Below are 24647 nucleotides of genomic sequence, written 5' to 3' on the forward strand. Positions count from 1 at the left end.
CCCAGCATGACGTCACCTCTGGGAGCAATGCTGCCTTCAAGGACCAAGCTCTGAGCTCGGACATCCGCGTATCAATATTAGAAAATACGACTTCGGGGAAAAGACTCGGAACACAAACTGATTAAAAGGTCGATATGTACCAGTAGAAAAATCTGATTAAAACGCAATGTGACTGAAAGAAAAATATCCGGCATGTTATTCTACTTTGTATAAAATGATTTATTATTACAAAGCAAAGTAGTGACTTGGTATCGTGAAATAAGGATTTAGTATAGCAAAGTATGACTAGTTCTCACAAAATAATGACTGAAACCTAAATAATTACTTAGTATCGTAAATCAAAGTGAATTAATGTAGCAAAATTATTATTTAGTATATAAAAGCATAATGACTAGTTTTGATGAAATAATGAATTACCACAAAGCAAAATAAATTAGTATTTTCATGTTGTTCGGTGAAATAAGGACTTAAGACATCAATCTTATGGGTGAATGTATTAATTGTTGACGTGGAATAAGAGTCGCTCCTTTGGTTTATACATTTCACATTGAAAAAGAAAAGTACTCCGATACAGCAAGAATTATTTGTTGGGAAATACTTTGTATCTCGTCTGATTTAAGTTTGTTATTTTAGAAGTCTTTACTCTGTGATCGTTTTTTAATACTACAGTATATTTTAAGTAAGTTCTTGTTTTGTTTCATGTGTTCAATAAAAATGACAAACAGTAATATGTCATTTTTTGTTGCTTATTCTAATATTTATTTACCGAAACCAAAACTCGACAGGACACAAATATTGGCAATGCATCTATCTGCACACAGTGACAAAAGAATATACGGCTCTCACGTTGTTGGTTGGGATTACCTGCATGGTGTCTCAGTACATGTTTGGTTTGTGTGTTAATAGACAGTTAACACTGAAGTCTTTATAACCTCCTTCTGGCTGTTCAACTGATTTTTATACTGTAAATATTCTACTTGGTAGCAGATAATCAGTGATCGACTCTGTAAAGTATTATGTGAACAAATAACTGGATAAAAACACATCACATATCTGATCGTTACCGTTAAAAGCATTTGCAGTACGTTAGACGAGGAAACCATGCAACTGAAATTTTCTATCATCGTTAAAAATAATTGCTCTAATTAAATCCCTCCCAAGGGTTTGTGTTGGATGTGTACAAGTACACAGCACCTACAGCTAATTATTATTTTCGGTGGGCTAAAACCTCTTCCCGACATTATATTAGACTTCTAAACCAGGATAACAGTAATTCTATCAGCAGCCAGGCCTTTAACGCGTCTCATTATCAGGTATTTAAATCCTTCAAGCCATCAACAGTGGCAACAGCGTTCTTAGTTGAATCCGTCTGATCTTCGTCGCCACTCCGTCTCAGCAGTTTATTGAAGAGCTTGTTGAAGGCGCCGCTGAAGGCCGGGCTGGAGAAGTAGTACACCACAGGGTTGAGGACGCTGTTGAAGTAGGTGAAGCACACCGAGGTGTAGAACGCCAGGTTGGCCTCCTCGAAGTACCGGCACTCGTCGTACCAGACCTTGAGGATCCAGACGGCGACGCGCGACACCGTGCTGGGAAAGAAGCAGGTGATGAAAATCAGAGCCACGGCCGCGACGAACTGAACGGCCCGCTTGATCTTCCCACTCTTGTCCAGAGTGCGGACTCTGAGCTGCCACGCGATGCGCACGGTGCAGAAGGCCACGATGACGGTGGGCAGGGAGAACTGGGTGACATAGAAGAGGTTGTGCCAGGTGGAGAGCGGGCTGAAGCCCATGCAGATGTTGAAACTCTCACACTGCGTCCGGTTGCCGTTGTAGAAGAAGTGCTCGTTGGCCAGAAGATACCCGGTGGCGAGAAAAATCAGAGCCCAGAGGCCGAGGGAGACCCAGAGGGCGTAGCCCAGACCCATTCGGTTGATCCGGTTCATCGGGTGGACGATCTTGAAGTACCGGTCGACGGCCACGGCCGTGAGGAAGAAGATTCCCGCCGCGCGGTTGGCCGCCAGCAGGAAGAGATTGATGCGACACAAGACGTCGCCGTACAGCCAGTTCTTCCCACGCCGGTAGTAGTCGGCTCTGAAGGGCAAGCAGAACAGCACGATGGAGTCGGCCACGGCCAGGTGGGTCAGGTACACGGAGTTGGGCTTCCACGTGTCCATGTGGAAGACGAACATCCACAGGGCGACCACGTTCCCCATCAGGCCGAACATGAACTCCAAGATCAGAATCGGAGGCAAAACCCGGTCCAGGATGGCAGACTCGAAGGCGCAGCACTCGTCCGACGTCGAGAGATTCATCTTCGGCGTAAAAACAACGACCTGCTGCTCTGAACAGAGTCAGCACAGACGCTCCGTACCGGCCGACTGCTGAGGTGGGGAGTCGTGTTTGCGCTCATGCGAACGATCCTCAGACAAACATCTGTGCGGCGGGCGTTATCTTTGGGGAAGCGGTGTTGACCCAGAGGAGCGAGGAAACGACCGTAAATGTTATCCGTCTGGGGAGGGCGGCTTCATTATAAAACTATTATGCAGAGGTGCCGGTTCACTCGAGGGGAAACCTGGAAAACAAGTAGCCTGCGGCCATTTAAGTGACTCAGATAAAGCAGGTGACGTCATCCTCGCAATCCTTTTTAATACTTTCGTTTGTTTTTTGAAAAATAGACAGAAAAGAAAAACAAAGTTGGAAAGAAGAGCGTACAGGCGAAGGAGACTGACATTTATTAGGCTACAGTTTTTGCTTGAGTGAAGAACATTTGGGAGGGATTCACGTCATACCACACCTTTGGCGAACGAGAGAAAGCAGCTATTAATAACTAAAAAAAGAAAAGAAAAGAAGAAGCCAAGTGAGTGGCCAAGTCCGCAGCTTTTTATGAACAGTAAATAAAATAGGTATAAAATTACTTAATGTGTACATTTGGCCAGGTTGTTGTCGTCATTACAAGTCACATCCGTTTCAGTAAAAGTGCATATTTGGTCTTCACTTCTTGACTTCACCCAGATCATCAATGCTGTCATCGTCCACCTAAAACACAGACGCAACAATCAAGTCAAGAAATAGTCGGTATAAATACTAAAAATGTGGATTCATCCGCCGCTGAAAATAGTCCGCAACACATGGACTACTTCCCCTTGTTGTTATTGAGCCACTTTTAAAAGTGAAACCTTACATTGGTGACACATATTTAAAGATGTGGGGCTGAAAGCTACAGACAAACACAATGTTTTTGTTTGTTTGTCGACATTAAACAGACTGAATGATTCAACTATTGTTTGGGTTGCTTATTAGTGAACGACTCGGCCCCTGAAGCATTTTTAGAACCACCAGCAACCGTTTTCATGAGCAGAATATGAGAAACATAAAATGCGCCACAGGTACGTCGGTGTCACTGTTCATTTAGCGCGAGGCCGATTCGTGTCACTGCTCTCACCCTGAAACACATTTAAAGGGGCAAACTGGTGGATTATTTAAGCTTGAAACGCGACGACGTCGTTTCCACAGACTAGAGTTGAGATAAACACGAGTGCAGCAGCAGGAGATTCATACTCTCCCGAAATCAAACTCTTTAAAGTGAAAAGTTCCAAGTGTGAGGACAGATTTGAGCTCAGTAATCGGAGCCAGATCCCTCCTGTCCTACCGCCAACTCTCTTCCATGTATTAACAAACTGAGCCGATACAGAGAGGTTCAAACTCAGTGCAAAAGGACTAATTCACAGCTCTGCCTCATCCAGTGAGGGAGACGAGTACAGAAACAAACAGAACTGAAGAGATGAACCATTTAAATGTCCGCCGGCTCACCTCGGGCCACTTCTCCTGGATGACGTCGATGATGTCGTCTGTAAAATCTCCCTGAATGATTATTTCGTCCTCCGCTGTCACCGAGGCGCCGCAAGAGAACTTCTGGGCGAAGAACCGCTGAGCCTCTTTGAGTTCTATGTCTGTTGAGTCGATCCATGTTAGAGAAGAACAAAGCATGAAGAGGAAGGGAAACAGGCAACGGTGAGATGAATACAACACAATAGAAACCTCTTACCAAATGTTGCCATGCCGCACACTCTGGTCACGTATTTTTTCTTGGCTCTTGGGATTTTTGCTATTGTGATTTTCTGAGGAAGAGTCTTCTTTTTCTGCTTGATCTGTCCTCTCCCACCTTAAAAAACACAGATTAAAGTCTTTAATACACTTAAACTAACGTCACTATAAACATGCAACAACTAGAAATACATAAAGACAACAGCAAACGTATCGTCATTAAATCAAACACGGATACCATAATAATCTAATTGTCTTCACTTGCACAGAAAAACACCAGGAAATGTTTGTAGACGTCACCAAATCTACCAGCACTGAACTTTGAGGGATCGAGGCAGTTTAACCATGAAATGTACATTTCTTTGACACCAGGGAATGATGCATGTATAACTAACACAACAATACTCTATAACAGGTCTGATAAAAGGGAAACATGTGTGTCCCTACCTCTCTTCTGTTTCTTCTTCTCCTCCTCCTCGCCTGCAGGGGGACCGTCTCCAGAGCAGAGGTCCTGATTGGGGGCATTCGCTGCTGGGCCAGTGGTTCAGAGGGACAAGAGGAACATATCAAAACCAATCTGGCAACACAGCTTCCCACCTTTTGGATGAGTGCCATCTCTCTCTCTACAGCACCAGACCAGCCTCTCCGCTGACCCGTGAGCCCACAGTACACACAGTACACACAGTACACACAGGTTTTTATATTTCAGTCTGACGTCATGACAGACCTTTAGACCCGAAGAGATTTGACCTCGTTATGAAGTCGCTACACAATCGATTTATACTCTCAACAGCATTCATACATTTGGGTTCAGACTTTTGATGATGTTTATATAAATAAATGGGATTTGTGCTGAACATCACCGAAATAAAGTCAGTAACCAAAAAATAGCAGGTTCTAAGTTGAAAGTGTGTTTTTAAGCTGCTGTGCTGCAGGTGGGTCACTCATTAAAATCTCTTGCTGTTCAGACAATCGTCGTTCTGATTTCCCACAGACACCAAATGTGTTTTTTTACATATATTTTTAGGAATATGCGTCTGTAAAGGAAATATCTGTTTGATGGAATCAAACCTGGAGAGTTGGGTTCAATAGTTCACTCATTGTAAACATAACGCGGTGTAACAGTGTGATGCTGGTAATAAATGTGGAGGATAAATATTTCCGAACCTTTTGGAAAATGACCGAACAAGCAGTTTAATCTCCATCAGACTGTTTTGTAATTTGAATACATAAGCTGTAACACAATATTACAACATCAACATTTACTCTCATGCAGCAATACATACATATATTTACTCTTATGCTGCGTTCACACCGGTCGCGTTGATTTTTTGACGCGCGTCGAGATTACATACAAAGTCTCTGCACGGACGCGATGAGACTGACGCGCCGCGTTTTTGCGTTGGACGCCGCAAAATCGCCAACGCGTGAGTTGAAATTTTTCAACTTCTGCGAAATAATCGCGTGACGCTGTGGCGCGATAGCCTATCAGCGTTGAGTTGCTCCCCCTGTCATCACTGGCTTCCTGCCGTTGTTGAATCAGGAAATAAATCCTGTAGCCGTCTGTGTTCACCCAGAGCTCTACGATACCTCATATCAATAGAGACCGGACCAAACTATGTGTATGCATGCGTGTGTGTAAACCATACGGTACAAACAATGAATAGACGCTGCCGTATTTACGTCTACGTGACGTTATTGAGTGCTGGTGGAGCTGCTACGATGTTAGCATAGCCTAGCACCGATCCATCAGAGCTCCATTGAGAAGACAAGTAGCCTACAAATCGGCATCATTACGTCGTTATTTCGGAGTCCCTTTTGTCGGTTTATTGCCGTTGAATCACAGCCAAATCAGTTTATTTTGTGTTCCTACAGCTGTAGTAAACAGCGACCGGTGGCTTGCTAGACACAGTGAATACAGCTCGATACAATCCACGGAGCTCCTCTGAACAATATTATGAACCAGACATGACGGCGTTTGGCATTCCGACGTTTGAGGGACTTCCACAACACGTACAAAGCAGCAATTGTCCTTATTCCTTTCACGGTTGACAGCGGAAATAAATGGCGGCCAGGTGAACGGCTTCCAGTCGATAAACCACGCCCCCTCTCCGGCGCTACGAGATTTTGCGGCGTTTGGTGTGAACACGACCGGCGGCGCGTTGGACGCGATTTTGCAGTGCGTCAAAAAATCAACGCGACCGGTGTGAACGCAGCATTAGGCTTCGTCTGATATCTTGAATGATACTCACCGACAGTCATCCTGGCAAACACATCTGGAAAGTTCTTCTCAAGCCATTGCCTACACTTGGCTGGCTCAGGCATGTACTCACAGTACTGCGGACACAACAGAGTAGATTCAGTTATACCGTGAAGAACAGATTAACATACAGTCTGACTCGTGTATCGACACTGTGTGCATGTACATGATGGTTGTGTGCATTGTGTGCATGTACATGATGGTTGTGTGCATTTGTTATGTGTCAGCTTTGTTGTCCTTGTTTCAGGCCGTATGTCTTAATTCTATTTTTCCTGGAAACTGTTTTATTACTGTGTGACAGCAACTTTAAACCAGAGTCAACTTCCTTGTATGTGTTCACGTACTTGGCCAATAAAGCTGAATCTGATATCACAAATGAGATATTTGTAGATGCTTTAGAGAACAACAGAACATCCTTAAACTTACCTCCGTAGGCAGAGAGCAAACTGCAAAGAAACAAACAAGAAACACTTGTAAGGACAAGATAAACCTCCAATGATCCCCGGAGGGAAAACTCAGATGTTGCAGCAGCACAAAGACAGAAAAAACATATAAAAATATATGATAATAATAATAATAATAATAATAATAATAATAATAATAATAATAAGAAGAAGAAGAAGAATAAGAGGTATATAGAACTAGAATGAGAATAGAAGAAAGATTCATTCCAGAATAATATGTGCTAAAGTATCGCTGATGCTACTTATTGTAGTCTGTAAGAAACAATATTATTCTGCCCATCATTTATTACAATAATCGGTAATCGATTAGTCAATGAATCCTCAAAAAAAGGCCAAACACGATGCCTTTAAATGTCTTTACGGAGAAGTCTAAATACCAAAAATATTTTGTTTACAAAGATATCTGACAAAGGAAAGCAAGAATCCTCTCATTTGAGAGAAGAAGAAGAGTAGTGGAATTGTTTTATATTTCTGACTGAGGATAAACTAAATATTTAATTTGTTGATAATGTAGTCAGAGTCTAAGACGGTATGATGAGATGCCACACGAAATGAAGAGTGATATACTGTACCTCCGCAGTAAAGGACCTTCACTGGGTTCTTTGGGTCATGGTGAACGGTCACGTGTTCTGGTTTGCTTCCCAAAGAACCAGATTCCATCTCAGTAGTAGCCATCACAAATGATCTGAATAAAAGACAGAAATAAAGGACATAATTGTATGCACAGCATACGTATATAGACAAGGGACAAATTAAAGTAAAAACCTGAATCAAAGAGACAGATGCTTCCAACGTGTACCAGGGCTCACTGAATCTTTGAGGAGCATTAATATAATGTGAGTAAAATGCTGAAGCCTGTATTCATCTATCTACCCACCCATCTATCTACCCCACCTACCTACCGACATATCTATACATTTAAACAATATTGTGGATGAATAGTGTACATTTGCCTTTAATTAGTCACCAATCTGTAGGTTGGAGTAAATAATATCATTTTATAACTTCAGGATTCAAGCCTCCGCTCCACATCTAATAACTTCAGTAATAACATGTCTTCATGTGTGTCATTATCAGACTCTACTGTGGGCATGAGTGAACCAGGATCCTGCCAATATCTCATCATGCTAGCCTAGCTAACAGTTGCCTTAGTAGCATCAGAAGAAGTCAGCACAAGGACTAGCTTTACCTGGCTAACACACATGCGGCTGTTAAATTAATTACATCACTTAACGTTAGCTAAAAACACGTGTTGTAATGTATATTATTTAAATATCACAGGTACCGTAAATAATATCACAATGGAGGCACAACTGTGCCTTGTTTGTAAATACATATAGTTTATTTTTGCTTCATTCATCAGGTTAACCGTTGACTCACCCATCTGTCACCGTCAGTGGGGCTTTAGCTTAGCATGCTAAAGCTAAATAAGCTAACGCACTGCACGAGCTAACTGCTGTTAAAACAACCGGAATAAAAACACAGAAGAAGAGTTACGTACCCTGCGAAATATACTCTTAAAATTGATGTCCAGTCGGTGAATCCACTCGCATTATTATTATCGTCAGTTTTGACTTTTAGAAAACCATCCTTATTGAATATAAGGTTTAGTTGGCGTACTTTCAGCACGCCTAGTGGCGCTTCTTGTCTTTATTTGTCGTTAACTGGCTGACGCGCAGCAGCGCCCCCTGGCGACCGGAGGGTGAAGCTTGTCTTCACCCGTTTGATATAAATGTTCCAAATAAACTGATGACTTGTTTACGTTCAAAAGTTAAACTGTCCACGAAGCTAACGTTAGCTAACTAGCTAGTCGTTTACGTTACCTAACGTTACATCGACCCTAAGCAGCTCCAAGATGGACAACACACTCTGTCCCCCCAGCTTGCAGGACACCGAGGTAGGATTCAATTTAGCCCGAGGGACCCCCTATTGTTTTTCGTATGTTTATTATTATTATCGCGTGTCTTTCGTCGCAAAAAGGAGGTGCTTGGGATACTGGAAAACTTTTGAAATTTGGCACGCAAGCCAGAATTTACGAAAATTGCAGTCTGATTGGGGTGTCCAACTGCAGCTATGTGGACTGACGTTAACTGTAAGGATGTGGTGCATAGGAGAGATCTCTGCTTCATGTACAATGATATAGTAAGTGCTCTGTATAAAGACAGCAAGCCCTACTACAAGCATCACAATAAGACCCATAACATCAAACCTGGCTGGAACGAGTCTGTAGCTGAGTATCGTGCTGAAGCCTGTGAAGCCTTCAAATCATGGGCTCTAGCTGGTAGACCCAGACAAGGACCAGTGCTTGAGTACAAGAAGCTCACCAATGCAAGATATAAGTATGCCATTCGCTTCATTTGCAAGAATGATCAAGCCATGAGGGCTGACTCCATGGCCAAGAAGCTGCTAAGCAACTTCTTGGTGGTCGTTGAAGGATAAGGCTGGTGATATTCTATGTTTACACTTTGATACACGCAGTCAAAAATAAGCTCAAAGTTAAAGGAAAATAAAAGCCACACAATGCTGGTTCCTATGATAGTTGGTTTTGGTCTTTTCATGGGATTTGTTGACAATAAGAATTGCCTGTTTGGGGGAAACATAAGCTTGTAATATGTCTCTTTGTCGTAGAAAACAGTCTCAGTGTCTCTGCCTTCAGGGTGAAGTTTCTCTTGTGTCTCTTAGGAGAAGAACCAGAGTCTGAACTCCACCGTCGTGGCTTCGTCCACTCAAGCCGGCTCTCTGCAGGTCAGGGAGGAGGAACTGAGCTCCATGCTCAAACTCAAGGTACTTTTACTTCTTTGTATCGTCCATAAATATATGATAGTTTTGTGTCTTGTATGGTTTCTGATATCCTGGGACTTTTATTTTGTCCCCCATCAGGACAACGATGTGACGAGGCCTCTGGTCACGTGGTCGACCTCACGAGGCGCCTCGGAGATCTGGAGACGACGGTAGCGGAGAGTCGCTGGCGGGAAAGTGAACGCGAGATCACTCGCCTTAAAGGTACACCAGTGACATCTTCAAACTGTATTCAGCTGACTCTTATATGTGACAAAAAAATAAGCAAATCTGCACATTTGAGAAACTGAAACTGGACATTTTTAGTTTGAAATCAATCATCTGAAGACTTGGCTGTTGGTGTTGGTATTTGGTTGAAATATAAGTATCTATTGTCTTCATCTGTTTCAGGGTTTTATTCATCCACTGCATCTTTCTTTTTTCTTTTTCTTGTACGTCTACTGCTGTTATTTTACTTTATCTTTTTGAATCTGTTTCGTGATCCTTCATATTTCTCTGTATATTTTGTCTTACTTGAAGTTTTTTAACCTCTATGTTTTATATTCTTCGTGGTGCTTCTGTCTTTTGTCCTTTGCTGGTTAAACAAAGAGATATAAACACTACGAAAAATCAACAAAACACATTTTATTGATGGCCAACTCAACAGAATTCAGCCCTATAAAAGATACTCATCGTTTAAATGATACGAGGGCCGTAGATATGAATTCATGATTTAGTCTAAAAAGCAGAAATCCTCACGTTTGAGAAGCTGGAAACAAAACATCTGTCATTTTATTATGAATGAAAGAGCCACACGACAAGACAGCGTGATCGCTGCAGTGTGTGTGTGTGTGTGTGTGCGGTGAAGATGATATGAGGAGATAATCACCGTGTTTGTCTTAAGAATCGTGTACAATCTTATCTCTGCAGTCTCTTGATTTTGATCCGTGCAGTCGCTGAGTTTTTCAGCCTGAAAATGAAATGTTGCCGCTGAGATAAGAGCAGCTCTTTGATGTCTGTCACCAGGGGAGGAAAACAGCTGGAGACGAGCTGCCGGAGCCGCCTCGCTCCAGCTGTGCTGCTTTCAACAGGTACACTGTCTGATATGTGAAGTCTTACAGAGGGATGTTTCCAAGAAAAGAGTCGTATCCAACAAAACCACTTTCCCTCCGCAGACAGAAACACACAAAATGTTCTGCAACAGAAACACTTCTTCAGTTGTTCGATTACAGTTCAGAGAATTCGTCATTTCCTCATTCCGGCTGCTCGCTCTGAGGCGTCTTTCTGGTTCGACAGCGTTCCTCAGACTCTCGTCTCTGTCCTGCGTCACCGTCACGTGACTCACGTCAACCACACAAAGTGTGTGTGGTCACGCTTCTTACATGATATCACTATGAGGCTTTTAAACATTACATTACAAACAATAGGAGCAAAGTCAGCAAGGCTTTGTGTAAATATGTTGAAAGTAATGATACTAAGTGTTTGTATTAACATAGAGATATAATGTAACATAATGACATCATATGTTAAGTATCATTATGGGATTTAAGCTGTAGTATAAAGGGAAATGTTGTAATATAGTATAACATCATATATATAGTATAGCAGAGCAATATCATCATCAATATTCAACATCAACATTAAATAAATACATTTATTTCTTTACATCGCCCACATATTGGGTTGTTCTATATATATTGGGCCATACGTTACAGAAGATAAAGAACTGCTGTTTCACTGTGACTTATAAGTGTAGGACAGTTTGTATGTGACGCTGTGAAATGAGAATACATAACTCTGTTCCTGTGCTCTGCAGGAGTGTGAGAATCAGAGGAATGAGCTGCAGCTTCTGCAGCTGAACCTGGAAAGCTCTCGTGAGACCCTGAGGGAGAAGAGCGGTCAGGGGACACCGCCAGGTGAGGAGGGGACACACGGAGAAGAAAAGTGGATGCATGATGTCGTCGAGGGTTTCATATTTTGGCTGTAGACACTGTATGTATTCAATTGCAGTAAAGTGTTGACATGCATCTTGTAGTATCTACAGTTGTTTGTCCTCGTTTGTGTCTCAGGCAGGACGAGTTCAGGTGCGTCTGTCTGGACAGCCGCTCAGAAGTGCCAGACGTCCCTCCACCACCATCACCACCATCACCACCATCACCAGCCAGCCACGGCAGAGGAGTCTCATGATGCCGGTTTGTATTCATGGGGCGTGGCATCGAGGGTGTAAAACGTTCCTCCTTGTAGTTTGGGTGTGTTAAGACAAAACAGCTTTATTTTTATTTAGTTTTCATCCAACAGACCAGTGACACTCCACCCAAAGCCTGCCCTCTTCTAAAGTCAGCCACCTGGGCAGCTTGACATTCACTGAAGCTCAGATTTTATATTTTTCATGGTGGAAACTTTAGTATTTATTGAAGTGACTTCATGTCATAAACTGTTAAGCATTTCATTCAGTCAGTTTTTCAAAATCAGTGTTACAACAGAAGCTGTTTGCACACAGCCAGAGGTTGAACTGTCCCTCGGGGAAATGAAGTGATGAACATACTGTCATGTCATGCATTTGTAGCTTTTTATTCCCTTAATCTTCGGTGCCACTGCATACTTCTTGATGTGCATATGTGTTTTTTTAAAGCGTGTTTCAGATTGTTAAAGGCTGTATTGTGTGGAGTGGGTGAGACGTGAAACCAGTCCTACAGGGCTGTTGAGTGGTGTGTCTCATTGTCTTTCCAGTTTCACTGCCTCCAGATTCACCCGGTGACTCAAGAGGAAACGTCGATGGCTCTCAATAGTTTTTACATTTTATAACATGGTCACTACTTTTGATTAAAAAAATATTTATATGTAAAAAGCATGTCATTGGTCTTTTATTGCCGGTGGATTAATGCACTAATTTTGGCGAGTTTTCTTTTAAAAGTGCGCGTTTTTACGCAGTTGGAGAGCTTTTACGCGCAAGAGAAACGGCTTTGTTTACCTGTATGTCAGCTTAGTTTTTAGAAAAACTGCGATGGTTTAATTTGAAGCGGTGAACTTAAGGAGGAATATTTTGGGGACATGCGCGCGGAGCGTCTTGCGCAGCTATTATTATTTTAAACCGGCACCAGAGCACAGACGAGGAGCTGGAACCCGGAGCTGGACTGTGTGGATTCATAGACTTTTAGTGCGCGTGGTGTTTCGGGGACAACATGAGCAAAAGCAAGAACAAAACCGACAATAAGACGGAAAAATCGTTGGCTGCCGAGAAAGAGCAGTTCGGTAAACAACAGGTAAGAAGGTTTTTATTATTTATATAAATCTAACTTTAATACCGCGGAGAAGACGCCCTACCAGAAACTCTGGTGAAGCTCAAACCGTCAAAAAAACAAAACATTTTGAATATTTCAGTGGAAATATTGTACACGTTTTCATAGGTTTGCTTGAATAAACGTTTGCTCTCTTGGCTGTGATAAATCCATCTGATGTTTTTGTTGTTATCTTAAACGAAAGCCTGATGTTGGAAGTTGAATTGTTTGAACTGAGTGGAGTCTCTGTTCTCTCAGCTCCACAGCATCAGCAAAACTCTGGTGTCCGGTGAGACTCCGCCGAAAGAGAAGTATGTGCGCAGTATCCTTTTACCTGTGTCGTGTTTAGAAACTCTACTGCATCGCTGCTCCGGTACAATACCCCACAGTCCAGACCCCTTCCCAGGTTTCACCCCCCCCCCCCCCCCCCCATTCCCCTGGGTCCTAAGTCCCCCCATGTTCAGCTTCCATAACATCTATGTGACAACATGTATTTATAACAAATACCACAACCTTCAACAGCAGCTTTGATCATTTACTGACAAATTACATGCAGTAATCTACTCTGTTGGGCTGTACTCTGAGCAGAGAGGGAAAAGTCAGAGGATCACCAAAGTATTTAAGGTTCATCCTCTGGGAACCTTGAATGTCTGTAGGAAATTGCATGGCAATCTGTTGGAAAGTAATCAAGATATTTCTCTCTGAATCACAAATATGAATCTCATGGTGGAACGAAAGTCCAAAGTAATCAAGGTTCATCCTCTGGAGGACATGAATTTCAAGGCAATCCATCCGGTAGTTGTGTATTTCAGTCTGGACTAAAGTGGCAGCCAGCTGCTGAAATCCAAACTCTTTCTTTATTAGATGTAAAAACACATCTAATTGTCTGTATTTTGGAGTTTCCTTGACAGCTGTGATGACATCATCATGGGAACACATAAGGAGGGTGGAGCCTCCACCTTCTGGTCCTACACCCTCAACCTGCCTCTGTCCAGCAACTCCATGATCAGCTGGAAGTTCTGCTACCTGCTGCACAAAGTGCTCAGAGGCGGACACAGAAATGTGGGTTTGGATCTGAACGTCCTCCTCCATCTGTTTCTTCTTTGTCCTCTCTTTGTAATCGGCCTCCTCTCTGTTCCATCTGCAGGCTGTCAGAGATTCTCACCGATACTGCAGAAATGTTAAAGATATGGGCATTCTCTGGGTGAGTAGGCTTAGTGGCACCAATCCAACACTGTAAAAAATACTCCGTAAATACAAGTAAAAGTATTAGCAGCGAAATATATATCATATATGTATCATCAGTAAAAGTACTCATTGTCCACTAAAATGTCTTCGATGATACAGAAGAGCTACTTTATATACAGGCAGCTGGTTTAGTCCAGTGGTTCCCACCCTAAATAAATATATAAATGTTATATTTTTAGTTCATTTTTTTAGTTAATTAAAATGACATAATATGTGAAATATTGAATGCAAGACTTAAGAAATAAGTGTCTTCTTTTACAGCTCTTTTAAATAATGCAGCGTGTTCCCGATCTTCTAGGAGAATTTTATTTTATCTTTCGAATTTGTATCGACGACAACTTTGGATTTGTGTTGCAGGGAAGCTTGCATGATCGATACGGCCACATTGTTGCCTTGTCTGCCAAGTTCCTCTGCTTCAAAATGGAATTTCATGCAAAGGTAACACATGAATATTTGGTTTTGTGGTTCATACAACGATATGTGACAAACTGGGAATGATGATGATGATAAAATGAATCCACAGCACAAGATGATCCCGGGCAACCTGGAGGCCAGCGACGAGACGTTGGAGAGGGAAACGGGAAACGACGTGACCAAATTGTACGTTTTCTGTCCACGACTATCCCGGGCTCGGTGTTTCTCATTAAAGACGATTCATAAACGTGGTTTTAATGTTGTTGCAGGTTAGATATGACACAGGAACTGATGGATTACTGGGACGCTGGGCTGAAGATGGAGGACACAGGTGACGTGTTTTCTTTTTATCATACGACAGCAAAACTGTCTTGAAAGCGTTGGATAAAGCGAGTAATATTCTATATTTCTGTTATTGAAAAGACCAAAACCAACAGCGTGCTAATCCGTCTCAGTGCTCTCGATGTAGCTGCTGAAGATGTGCTCTCTAAACATGTCTCATAAACATACAGTTTCATTTACAAAGAGATGAATAATCTCCTCAAACAGCTGGTTTCAAACAAACAGGAGGAAATAGTGCATTTGTTTGGGACTATTTCCTGTGGCGGATGAATCCAGATTTGGTGCTCTAGCGAGTATTTGTATGTGTGATGGAGTCTAAATAAACTACAGTGTGTTGATGGTGATGGAGGAACAAGAGTGTTTTTAATGGAGCTCTGTGGCTCAGAGGAAGAAGAGACATCCTGTTATGGGATTGAGCGACAATAATAAAGATGTAGAACGCCACCAGACTTCTCCTTTAATTTGCATTTGTTTGTGTGTTTTTCGTGTTTAAAGTTCTGCGTCAGCTGGACGCCAACGGAGCCAAATCCACGACTCCGGCTGGCCGGTGCCGACTGACTCCTCTGATTCCTCTCATACTGGACTGCAGCTTCCTCTACCACTTCTCTGTCCTGCTGATGTTCAGACTTCACAGCCGTGCGTCACATGGAAATGTCAATGTCAAGGAATTATCGATTATTTGTTTATATTTTTTATTAAATCATAACAATGATATCCTCTGGTTTCTAGGCATTGCTCCGGATGTTCTTCTTGGACATCGAGAGCGGTTCCGTGATCTATTTGTCAGGTATAGTATCAGTATTATCATGAGGCACAAACACACTTTCATCCCTCTCATTGGTTCTGTTCGTGACCGTCTCGCTTCCGTTCTTCAGCCTCACTCAGTTCTTCGACCGAGCCAGAGAAATGGAGTTCTTTAAAAGTGTCATCCAGATCCCAGATCTCCCCGATGTGAGTATCCTCAACGTTTCCACACGTACCTTTCACTTGTGTGAAGTTGATAATGTGTTTAAACTGTTGCACAGTTTGATTATTTACAAAATAAATACAATTCATAAAAAAGACTGAAGCTGTAAAATATTTCGTGGAGTCAGAAATACATTACCTCTGAGAGAAGTTGAAGTATGAAGTACCTCAAATATGTACTTCAGTGCCGTACTGGAGTAAATGTACTTGGTTATCTCCCACCACTGTCCGTCATGCACGTGTGTTGTGTTTGTTACTCAGGCTCCTCCGAACTTCCTCCGCGCCGCTGCCTTGGGTGAATATAAAAAGCCGGTGGTGTCGATGCCCAACGAGGAGCGTCATGACGAAGAGGAAGTGGAGACGCAACCAGAGTTCAGATCAGCGTCACCGATGCCGCAGGTACGTGCAACTCAAAACAACATGATGAACGTTCGTGTTTTACCAGCTGTTTGTCCGGTCTCACGGCTGACGTTTCATTATCTCCTTGGCAGTACCATTCAGTGGATCAGAGGGGGACAGAGAACGAGAGTCTGAAGAGAGAGCTGGAGGCGCTGAAACCAGAGCTGCAGCTCCTCAAGACTGAGGTAAGCTGGTAAAGGACAGACTCGGCACACGTAGCCGCGGGACGTCCCGGGTTTGATCGCCTGTTCTCTCCTCAGGCTCAGAGGTGTGTCACCGAGTTGAGGGCTCAGGTGAACCGCCTGGAGGCCGAGGTGGAGGAGCAGCGCGGCCACAAGCAGATGGCCATGCTGGAAAAGGAGCACATGCGGATGGAGGTGGAGGCTTTGAGGAGCGCCAACGTCTCCAACGTCGGGGCTCATATCGGGTTCAAGGAGGCAGACAGTGAGTTCACAGATGTATCAGTGATTCACATGTACGATTCCACTGATTCATGGATTATCGGACAGACACTAAATATATAACACGTTCGAGTGAAACTTGGTCCTCAGATGTTAGAAGACGAAGAAAACACAACGAAGCACAAGACGTTCAACAGAAAAACTAAACAACAGAAAAACAATCCGGACGTTTAAAGACACCAACTTTTTAAGAAAAATAGAGAAATAATAACTCCCACTGCATAAAACTATTTTGCATTAATGTTCTAATGAATATTTTCATTATGGATTCATCTGCTGATTATTTTCTCGATTATCGATTGATTGATTGTTTGGAGGTTAAAAATAGTGAGAAATGCGTCACAATTAAAGTCTAAAGTGACACCTTCACAAAGTTTCTTTCGATTGATTCATTTATGAATCTGTTGCTGTGCTCCATTAAAACGTCTCCTCAAAATGTCTCCTCTTCATCGTCTTCACCAGCCAGAGCTCAGGCGGCGGAGCTTCGCTTCGCTCAACTCAAAGAGAGACACGCAGAGCTGATCACCAGCCACGCCGACCTCATGAAGAAGGTAAGAGAGAGTACGCGTGTATCTCAACGTGTCCAGCTGTTCTCTTATTAAAGGCGTCGTGTTTGTGCAGAATGCAGAAACAGTGAAGCTGCTCTCTGGTGCAAAACACGGTCAAGACGATTGGCTGAGAAACAAACAGCAGCTGGAAAATGAGCTGGAAAATCTCCGACAGCAGAACAGAAACACGGTGAGAACTCCTGACGAAGACAACGTCATCTTTTTGTTTCCACCAGAGGAACTCTTCTTGTGCCGTCGTGAGTATTGATCAGCTGTCTCCTCTCCCGGTCAGATGAATCAGCAGCAGCAGGAGGTTCAGCGCCTGAACAAAGAGCTGCTGGAGCAAAGAGCACAGCTGGCTCACGTCCGCGGCTCTCTGGACAGTAAAGTGATGGTGAGGCTGAATGTGAAACAACAAGAGGACGCGCTGTTAGTCAAAGCTTCGTATTTTTGTTGGAAATCAGGAAACACACCAAGAAGAAGAGCTTTCTAACAAACCCTCCATCAGGCCAAAGTTTAAGTCCCCTTTTGGCTTTTACAATTCTAACCCTTTCACTTACAACCCACATAAAAGTGGGTCCTCTTATCGAGAGGCTTGATTTAACCACTTCCATGTTTGCGGCGTCTTCAGGAGGGATCTCAGGCGAGCAGCAGCCTGGCGGCCCTGCAGGCGGAGCGCGATGCGCTGCTGCGCTCGGCCAGAGAGAGAGAGGCGGAGCTGTCCTCGCTGAGGCAGCAGGCCCAGCAGCAGCAGGGCTCCATGGACCAGGACAGAGACCGGCTCCTCCGAGACCTGGAGGCCCTGAGAGCTCAGCTACAGCAGCAGGTACGGACTCCTGACTGAGGACCAGCACTTATTTCTTCATTTCTTCATTTCAAGCACCGCTTTAAGTGTCTTGTGTTTCTTTTTCCTGTTTATGTCTTATGTAAAGTATTTTGCCTGTACATAAATGCAACTTTTCTTTCCAAAAGCTTGCCATCAACGCGGAGCAGAAGTTGGAGATCGACAGGCTGAGACGAGAGCTGGACTCAACGCGGGCAGAGTTGAACCGTGCAAACGACGCCCTGCAGAGCAAAGAAATGGTGGGAAATCATTTCCAGTTCCTTTTCTCACATCGTCTAAGAGTTAAGGGGGAACAAAACGAATTGATTCATGTTTTGATCCTCAGAGCGGCACCCAGCTCAGCAGCTCTCTCGCGGGGCTGCAGGCGGAGAGGGAGGTGCTGCTGCGCTCCATGAGGGACCAGGAGGCCGAGCTGAACTCCCTCAGGCAGCAAGCTCAGCTCCACCAGAGCTCCCTGGAGCAGGAGAGGCAGAGGAGCAGCACGGAGCTGGGAAGCCTCCACGCTCAGCTGCAGCAACAGGTGCTGCACGCACACACACACACACACACACACAACCTGCACAGTGACGCGTTAGTTACTGATGTATATGTGTGTGTGTGGTACATCAGGCCTGCCGTGAAGGAGAGCTTTCCAAGAAGCTGCAGGAGGAGCAGTTCTGCCTGCTGCAGTGTGCTGTGGTGGAGGCCGAGGGCATCATACTGGACGCTGTGGCCAAACTGGACGACCCCATACACGTCGGCTGCATCAGCTCACCTGGTAAAGACCTGTGCATGTATACAGAGACACAGTGTATAATACTTATATACATGTACACAATCAATGAAGTTAGTCCTCATCACCTTAACCTGATAACTTTACTATGTAGACATTTATAACACACTATGCTGTAGTTCTACGCAGATATAAGGACATTTCTATTGATACAAAGTCTTCTGACGATATATTACATTATAGTAACTGTGTTCCTCTCACCAGTTCTCCTTTTGTGTTTCAGAGTATTTGGTGAATCGAGCTGAAATCACTCTGAGTGCCATCGACAAAATGCAGCAGAGCCACGTGGTCTACCTGGGAAACACGAGCGGTGAGCTGAGTGTTGAGAGGACGAGTGTATTTACTGATTCTCTACTGTGAAGGAGGAAGTATTCAGGACAGGAAGGGGATAAAAACTCTCATCTGAAAAGTACCGCTGTCAGACTAATGTAGTGAAGTACAAAGTACAATATGTACCTCTGAGATGTAGGACAGTACACTAAATGTACTTTGTTCCATCTCCTCTCCTCTGTTGTTTGGGTGTTTGTAGATGCCAGTGGTTTGTTGAGGGCCGTCACTCAGTTCTCTCATCTCGCCGCCGACACGATCGTGAACGGATCGGCGACATCTCACTCTGCTCCCACCGACCAGGCCGACCGTAAGAGACGCACACTCGCACTGTTCGAATATAGAAGCATGAACTCATCGGCACACGATGCACAAACCGTAAACCGCTCCCGCGTCTTCGTCTCCTCCAGGTTTGACCGACAGCTGCCGGGATTGTGCGAATCACTGCCTCCAGTACTTGAAGGATCTGAAGCTTCAGGCCACTTTACAGAGAGCAGATCCCTCCGCCGTGCGCTACACCGTCCAGCGCATCCTCGCTCTGGGACAGGTGAGACGCGTTTCTACCTGAGAACGATGGTTCCTCTGTAAACAAACTCAAGACTAACCTTTTAGTCTGGCCTTTTCATTTAACTTCATTTACAATGTATTGCCTTTTGAGTCTGCCCTATGAATTGAGCTTTATTTGTTTATCTTTGTAATTATTTATTCTATTGCACCACGTTAGTCTGGCTTTTTGAGCTTTATTTATTTTCCACGGTTCATGTGTACTTTAACTGTATCATGTATTTTTATATTTATATTTTATATTTATTTATGTTTAGGATCTGCGTCCAAAAGGACAGGATGTTCTGAAAGAGGAGCTGGGAGCCATGGTGGACAAAGAGATGATCGCTACGTCGACGGCCATCGAAGAGGCCGTGCTGCGAATGGACGTAAGGACACACACACACACACACACACACACACACACACAGAGTGATGCTTCACGTTTCTGTTTTAAACGTCTGTTTCTCAGGAGATTCTAAATCAGGCAAGGAGAGAAACTACTGGTGTGAAGCTGGAGGTGAACCAGAGGTGAGACGAATGCTCCATGAAATAGTTTCAGCTTCTCTGCGTCTTTTTCTTTCCTGAAATCTGTTTTTCTTCTGTTTCATCTCAGCATCCTGGGATCCTGTTCAGACCTGATGAAGGTGAGAAGTCTGTCCACTATTTAAAAATACCTTTCTGTGAACTTCTGTGGTTCGTTGTTTGTGTTTGTTCACTCGGTGTTTCTTCTGCTCTGGTTCTTTCGTCTGCAGGCCGTTCACATGCTGGTGACGGCGTCGACTGACCTGCAGAAAGACATCGTGGAAGGAGGCAGGGTGAGTCAGCATCTTCTCCGGGTTCTGTATTCATCAAACTTCTCGGATTTAAGACACGTTCAAGAGCGCCACATTAAAGCTCTTTTACAGTTTCAGTTTGATTCATTCACTAAACGACCACGTGCTGCGTTTACTGACACACGTGTGATCGTTCTTTCTCTAGGGAGCAGCGTCCGTCACGGAATTTTATGCCAAAAACTCTCGCTGGACAGAAGGCCTCATCTCTGCTTCTAAAGCTGTGGGCTGGGGCGCCACTCAGCTGCTGTAAGTGTCCAACACACACACACACACACACACATCTAGTGTTGTTTACACGTCCTGAATATCGAACCACATCACGACGTTGTGCTTCACCTCTTTGCTGTCAGAGACTCGGCCGACCGCGTCGTGGGTGAAAAGGGAACGTACGAGGAGCTCATCGCCTGTTCTCACGAGATCGCAGCGAGCACGGCTCAGCTAGTCGCTGCCTCCAAGGTACGAACTTCAAACTGTGAAGAACTTTACTGGAGTATTTGTAGATTTCATGGGACTTTATACGATGCTAAATTTTAGAGAGAAATGTTGTCATTTTCACTCCACTGCATTTATTTGAGAGCTGTGGTTACAGGTGACTTTTCAAATTCAGATTTTACATAAAAACGTATGTTATGATAATAGCTTGTGGCCTCTTCCAAAAACAAGTTTAAGAGTTGTTACCAGTTCCACCAACGAGATCTGGCCCTGACCTACTCAGACCTGGTCTTAAACTACTCAGATCTGGTCTTAAACTACTCAGATCTGGTCTTAAACTACTCAGACCTGGTCTTAAACTACTCAGATCTGGTCTTAAACTACTCAGATCTGGTCTTAAACTACTCAGATCTGGTCTTAAACTACTCAGATCTGGTCCTAAATTACTCAGATCTGGTCTTAAACTACTCAGATCTGGTCCTAAACTACTCAGATCTGGTCTTAAACTACTCAGATCTGGTCTTAAACTACTCAGATCTGGTCCTAAACTACTCAGATCTGGTCTTAAACTACTCAGATCTGGTCCTAAACTACTCAGATCTGGTCTTAAATGACTAAGATCTGGTCCTAAACTACTCAGATCTGATCCTACACTACTCAGATCTGGTCTTAAACTACTCAGATCTGGTCTTAAACTACTCAGATCTGGTCCTAAACTACTCAGATCTGGTCTTAAACTACTCAGATCTGGTCTTAAACTACTCAGATCTGGTCTTAAATGACTAAGATCTGGTCCTAAACTACTCAGATCTGGTCTTAAACTACTCAGATCTGGTCCTAAACTACTCAGATCTGGTCTTAAACTACTCAGATCTGGTCTTAAACTACTCAGATCTGGTCCTAAACTACTCAGATCTGGTCCTAAACTACTGAGATCTGGTCTTAAACTACTCAGATCTGGTCCTAAACTACTGAGATCTGGTCTTAAACTACTCAGATCTGGTCCTAAACTACTCAGATCTGGGTGTCTTCTGGGTCACAGCTGTTCAAGTCTCAAAGGAGAGGTAGAAGAGGTCAAATTATCCAATATTTCATTCAAAAATAAAAATTTGACGGAAGTCCTAAAAATTGAAACACGTCTGTGTTGACAAACTTGTATTTGAGCAGCTTGAATCACCCAAATTACAAACCAGACATACCTTCACACTTCCTGTTGCTCTCGTGGTTGATGAAACATTTCCATTTACCGCCATTGTTTTGAGCTGGAGTCAGATATCTTTACAGATGGATTCAGGTTTGAATAAATGTTATATTTCTTGTAATTGGTCCGAGGTGTTGTTTTTTTTTGTTGAGAAGTGCCGACTACCCTCTCTTATGGAGCGTCATTAAATTCTATCGTTTCAGGTGAAGTCCGACCGCGGCAACAAGAAGCTGCACACGCTGAAGCAGGCCTCGCGTCACGTCAACGACATGGCGGCCGTGGTCGTCACCTCCACCAAACACGGGCAGCTGCAGATCTCTGACCAAGGTGAGAGAAGTCCTGTCCCTCCGTCTCGTGCTGCACAATTTAATGGCCGTCCATCAAATAGCGGTCGAAAGCTTTAACTCCGTGATGTCTTCACAGGTGCGATGGACTTCTCCGGCTTGTCTCTGATCAAACTGAAAACAGAGGAGATGGAAGCTCAGGTGAGGCGTTCAAGTCCCCGACATTTAATCGTCTGGAGAACCAGAAGCAGGACTGAGAGGGGCAGACTGTCAGACCCTGCTGCAGCAAAATGAGAGGTTTTCTAAAGGGAGTCTGGTGCTCAGAGACACTACCACTTTAGTCCACAGGGGGCGCCAGAACCAACACCAAACAAAAGTTCCTTATAGTAACTTTAAGTGACGTTTTCAATGCAGGACTTTTCCTTACAATGTAATTCTAGTACGTTTCCTTCAGTAAAGGATCTGAATATACTTCCTCCATCGATGGTGTTTTCTGTTGATTGAAAGCAGCTGACGTCGTTGTGTCCTCTGGATCTTCTCAGGTGAAGGTGCTGCAGCTGGAGAGCCAGCTGGAGCGGGAGCGAGTCCGTCTGGGGGAGCTGAGGAAGAGGCACTACGAGCTCGACGCCTCCGGTGTTGCAGCCGACGACGCAACCGCAACCGCCGCCGCTGACGACGGAGACGACAGCTTCCCTCCGCCGCCGCCGCCCACCCTGCTGGACTCCTCACAGTCCTTCTCACCGACGCAGCCGTACCTGAACACCCAGAGCTTTGCATCGACCAATCCCTTCGCACCGACTCAGACACAGCCTCAGTCCTTCACACCGACCAACACCTACGCCCCGCCTCAGACCTACACCCCTACCCAGGCTTCCACACCTTCTCAAACCTTCACACCTTCTCAAACCTACACCCCTACCCAGACTTCCATCCCATCACAGGCCTACACCCTTACCCAGGCTTCCACACCTTCTCAAACCTTCACACCTTCTCAAACCTACACCCCTACCCAGGCTTCCACACCTTCTCAAACCTTCACACCTTCTCAAACCTACACCCCTACCCAGACTTCCATCCCATCACAGACCTACACCCTTACTCAGACTTCCACACCTTCTCAAACCTACACCCCTAACCAGACTTCCATCCCTTCACAGACCTTCACCCCGTCTCAAACCTTCACCCCGTCTCAAACCTACACCCCTACCCAGATCTCCATCCCTTCACAGACCTACACCCCGTCTCAAACCTACACCCCTACCCAGACTTCCACCCTGGCTCAGACCTACACACCACCTCAGTCCTACACACCAAACCCGACCCAAACTTACTTAACACCTCAGACTTCCTCGCCCAGCCTCTCTCGGCCTCAGTCACCGTCTCTGCCCCAGACGACGACGCCGCCAACGCAGAACAACGGCGAGACCAGCAAACCGGCCTCGAAGAGATCCAACATCTTCATCAAATCTGGAAACCTGCTGAAGAATGCGGTGAGCGGCTGAAGATGCTGGATGTTCACCATCATATATGTTGTTAATAAGATGAAGTTTGTATAAATGAGTCTTTTCTTCTTTATTGCAGTTCAAACGAGGTGAAACAGGAACTGGGGAATCTTGAGGCCGAACTGAAGAAGAATCTGACATTTTACTTAAAAATCTCTGGAAATATAAATCTACTCATAAAACTTAAAATCACTCATTTTAATCTGGCCTGATTTCTGGCTCTGTACATACAAACGATTGTAGGAGCTGAAGAGAAACTTTGATAAATGTCCAAAATAATTTTTGTAATCATGCTGAAGCTTATATTATGTTCCTGATTGTTGTCGTATACCGAGTTGATTTATTAAAAATCATAAAATAATCTGAGGCAGAATACAGCGGTTTGTTTCATCTGATTTCTGATGTGCAAGGTTTTAAATATTTGTCACATGATCCACATAGTTTCAGTCAGAAGCTCACTGAGTTATGAGACAAGAGGTAAGATGTTTTACTTCACGACATCTCAGAGGTAAATATTGTACTTTCTCTACTGTACTGTATCTCAGAGGTACATATTGTACTTTTTACTCCACTACTTCCTTCAGCCAGTGAAGGTCTATTCACGCTGTATTACCGCGTGACAGCGACCTCATCCGTCTGTTATTTCTGTCATGCGCACTGCAAACTGCAATCTCACCACTATGGAAGTAGCCGCTGATCTCCCGT

The 24647-nt window shown here is 44.1% G+C and overlaps 3 protein-coding genes across 4 annotated transcripts; 1 reads left to right on the forward strand and 2 right to left on the reverse strand.

The window, feature by feature from the left end:
• Window positions 1-1167: 1167 nt before the first annotated feature.
• LOC306792004 (hydroxycarboxylic acid receptor 3-like) lies at window positions 1168-2515 on the reverse strand. The gene has a single exon (XM_079288979.1). The coding sequence runs from the start codon at window positions 2309-2311 to the stop codon at window positions 1310-1312; it is 1002 nt and encodes a 333-aa protein (XP_079145105.1). The 5' UTR covers window positions 2312-2515; the 3' UTR covers window positions 1168-1309.
• A 193-nt stretch (window positions 2516-2708) lies between these two features.
• Window positions 2709-8425, reverse strand: denr (density-regulated protein). Of its 2 annotated transcripts, none has more exons than XM_079288983.1 (8): window positions 8269-8425; window positions 7340-7452; window positions 6730-6749; window positions 6296-6380; window positions 4491-4571; window positions 4045-4161; window positions 3810-3949; window positions 2709-3035 (listed from the first exon to the last, which is right to left on the reverse strand). In XM_079288983.1, exons 2-8 carry the CDS (start codon window positions 7440-7442, stop codon window positions 2991-2993), a joined length of 591 nt encoding a protein of 196 aa, XP_079145109.1. In that variant the 5' UTR covers window positions 7443-7452; window positions 8269-8425; the 3' UTR covers window positions 2709-2990. The 2 variants fall into 2 exon arrangements, with proteins under 2 accessions (XP_079145109.1, XP_079145108.1); XM_079288982.1 differs by having other exon boundaries at window positions 4491-4579; window positions 6295-6380.
• A 4302-nt stretch (window positions 8426-12727) lies between these two features.
• Window positions 12728-24207, forward strand: hip1r (huntingtin interacting protein 1 related; the record flags this gene model as incomplete). Its single annotated transcript, XM_079288981.1, has 33 exons — window positions 12728-12808; window positions 13082-13134; window positions 13735-13885; window positions 13971-14027; window positions 14429-14509; window positions 14595-14671; window positions 14755-14816; window positions 15323-15463; window positions 15557-15614; window positions 15703-15778; window positions 16055-16192; window positions 16285-16377; window positions 16453-16636; window positions 17116-17204; window positions 17275-17391; window positions 17494-17595; window positions 17833-18027; window positions 18174-18284; window positions 18371-18565; window positions 18655-18802; window positions 19041-19127; window positions 19347-19454; window positions 19555-19691; window positions 19966-20076; window positions 20160-20218; window positions 20304-20334; window positions 20443-20505; window positions 20669-20769; window positions 20874-20979; window positions 22360-22483; window positions 22580-22641; window positions 22983-23930; window positions 24022-24207. 33 exons carry the CDS (start codon window positions 12728-12730, stop codon window positions 24055-24057), a joined length of 4182 nt encoding a protein of 1393 aa, XP_079145107.1. The 3' UTR covers window positions 24058-24207.
• Window positions 24208-24647: the final 440 nt, after the last annotated feature.

This window comes from Melanostigma gelatinosum, assembly GCF_949748355.1.
Source record: "Melanostigma gelatinosum genome assembly, chromosome: 18".
NCBI classification, from domain to species: Eukaryota; Metazoa; Chordata; class Actinopteri; order Perciformes; family Zoarcidae; genus Melanostigma; species Melanostigma gelatinosum.

Bases quoted from the DNA above. Each gene is read 5' to 3' on its own strand.
- LOC306792004 (XM_079288979.1), bottom strand. From the start codon at position 2,311: ATGAATCTCTCGACGTCGGACGAGTGCTGCGCCTTCGAGTCTGCCATC.
- denr (XM_079288982.1), bottom strand. From the start codon at position 7,442: ATGGCTACTACTGAGATGGAATCTGGTTCTTTGGGAAGCAAACCAGAA. The intron at 4,162-4,490 runs GTAGGGACACAC...GTGTTTTTTAAG, and splicing joins GAAGAAGAAACAGAAGAGAG to GTGGGAGAGGACAGATCAAG. The intron at 3,950-4,044 runs GTAAGAGGTTTC...TCGACTCAACAG, and splicing joins GTGCGGCATGGCAACATTTG to ACATAGAACTCAAAGAGGCT.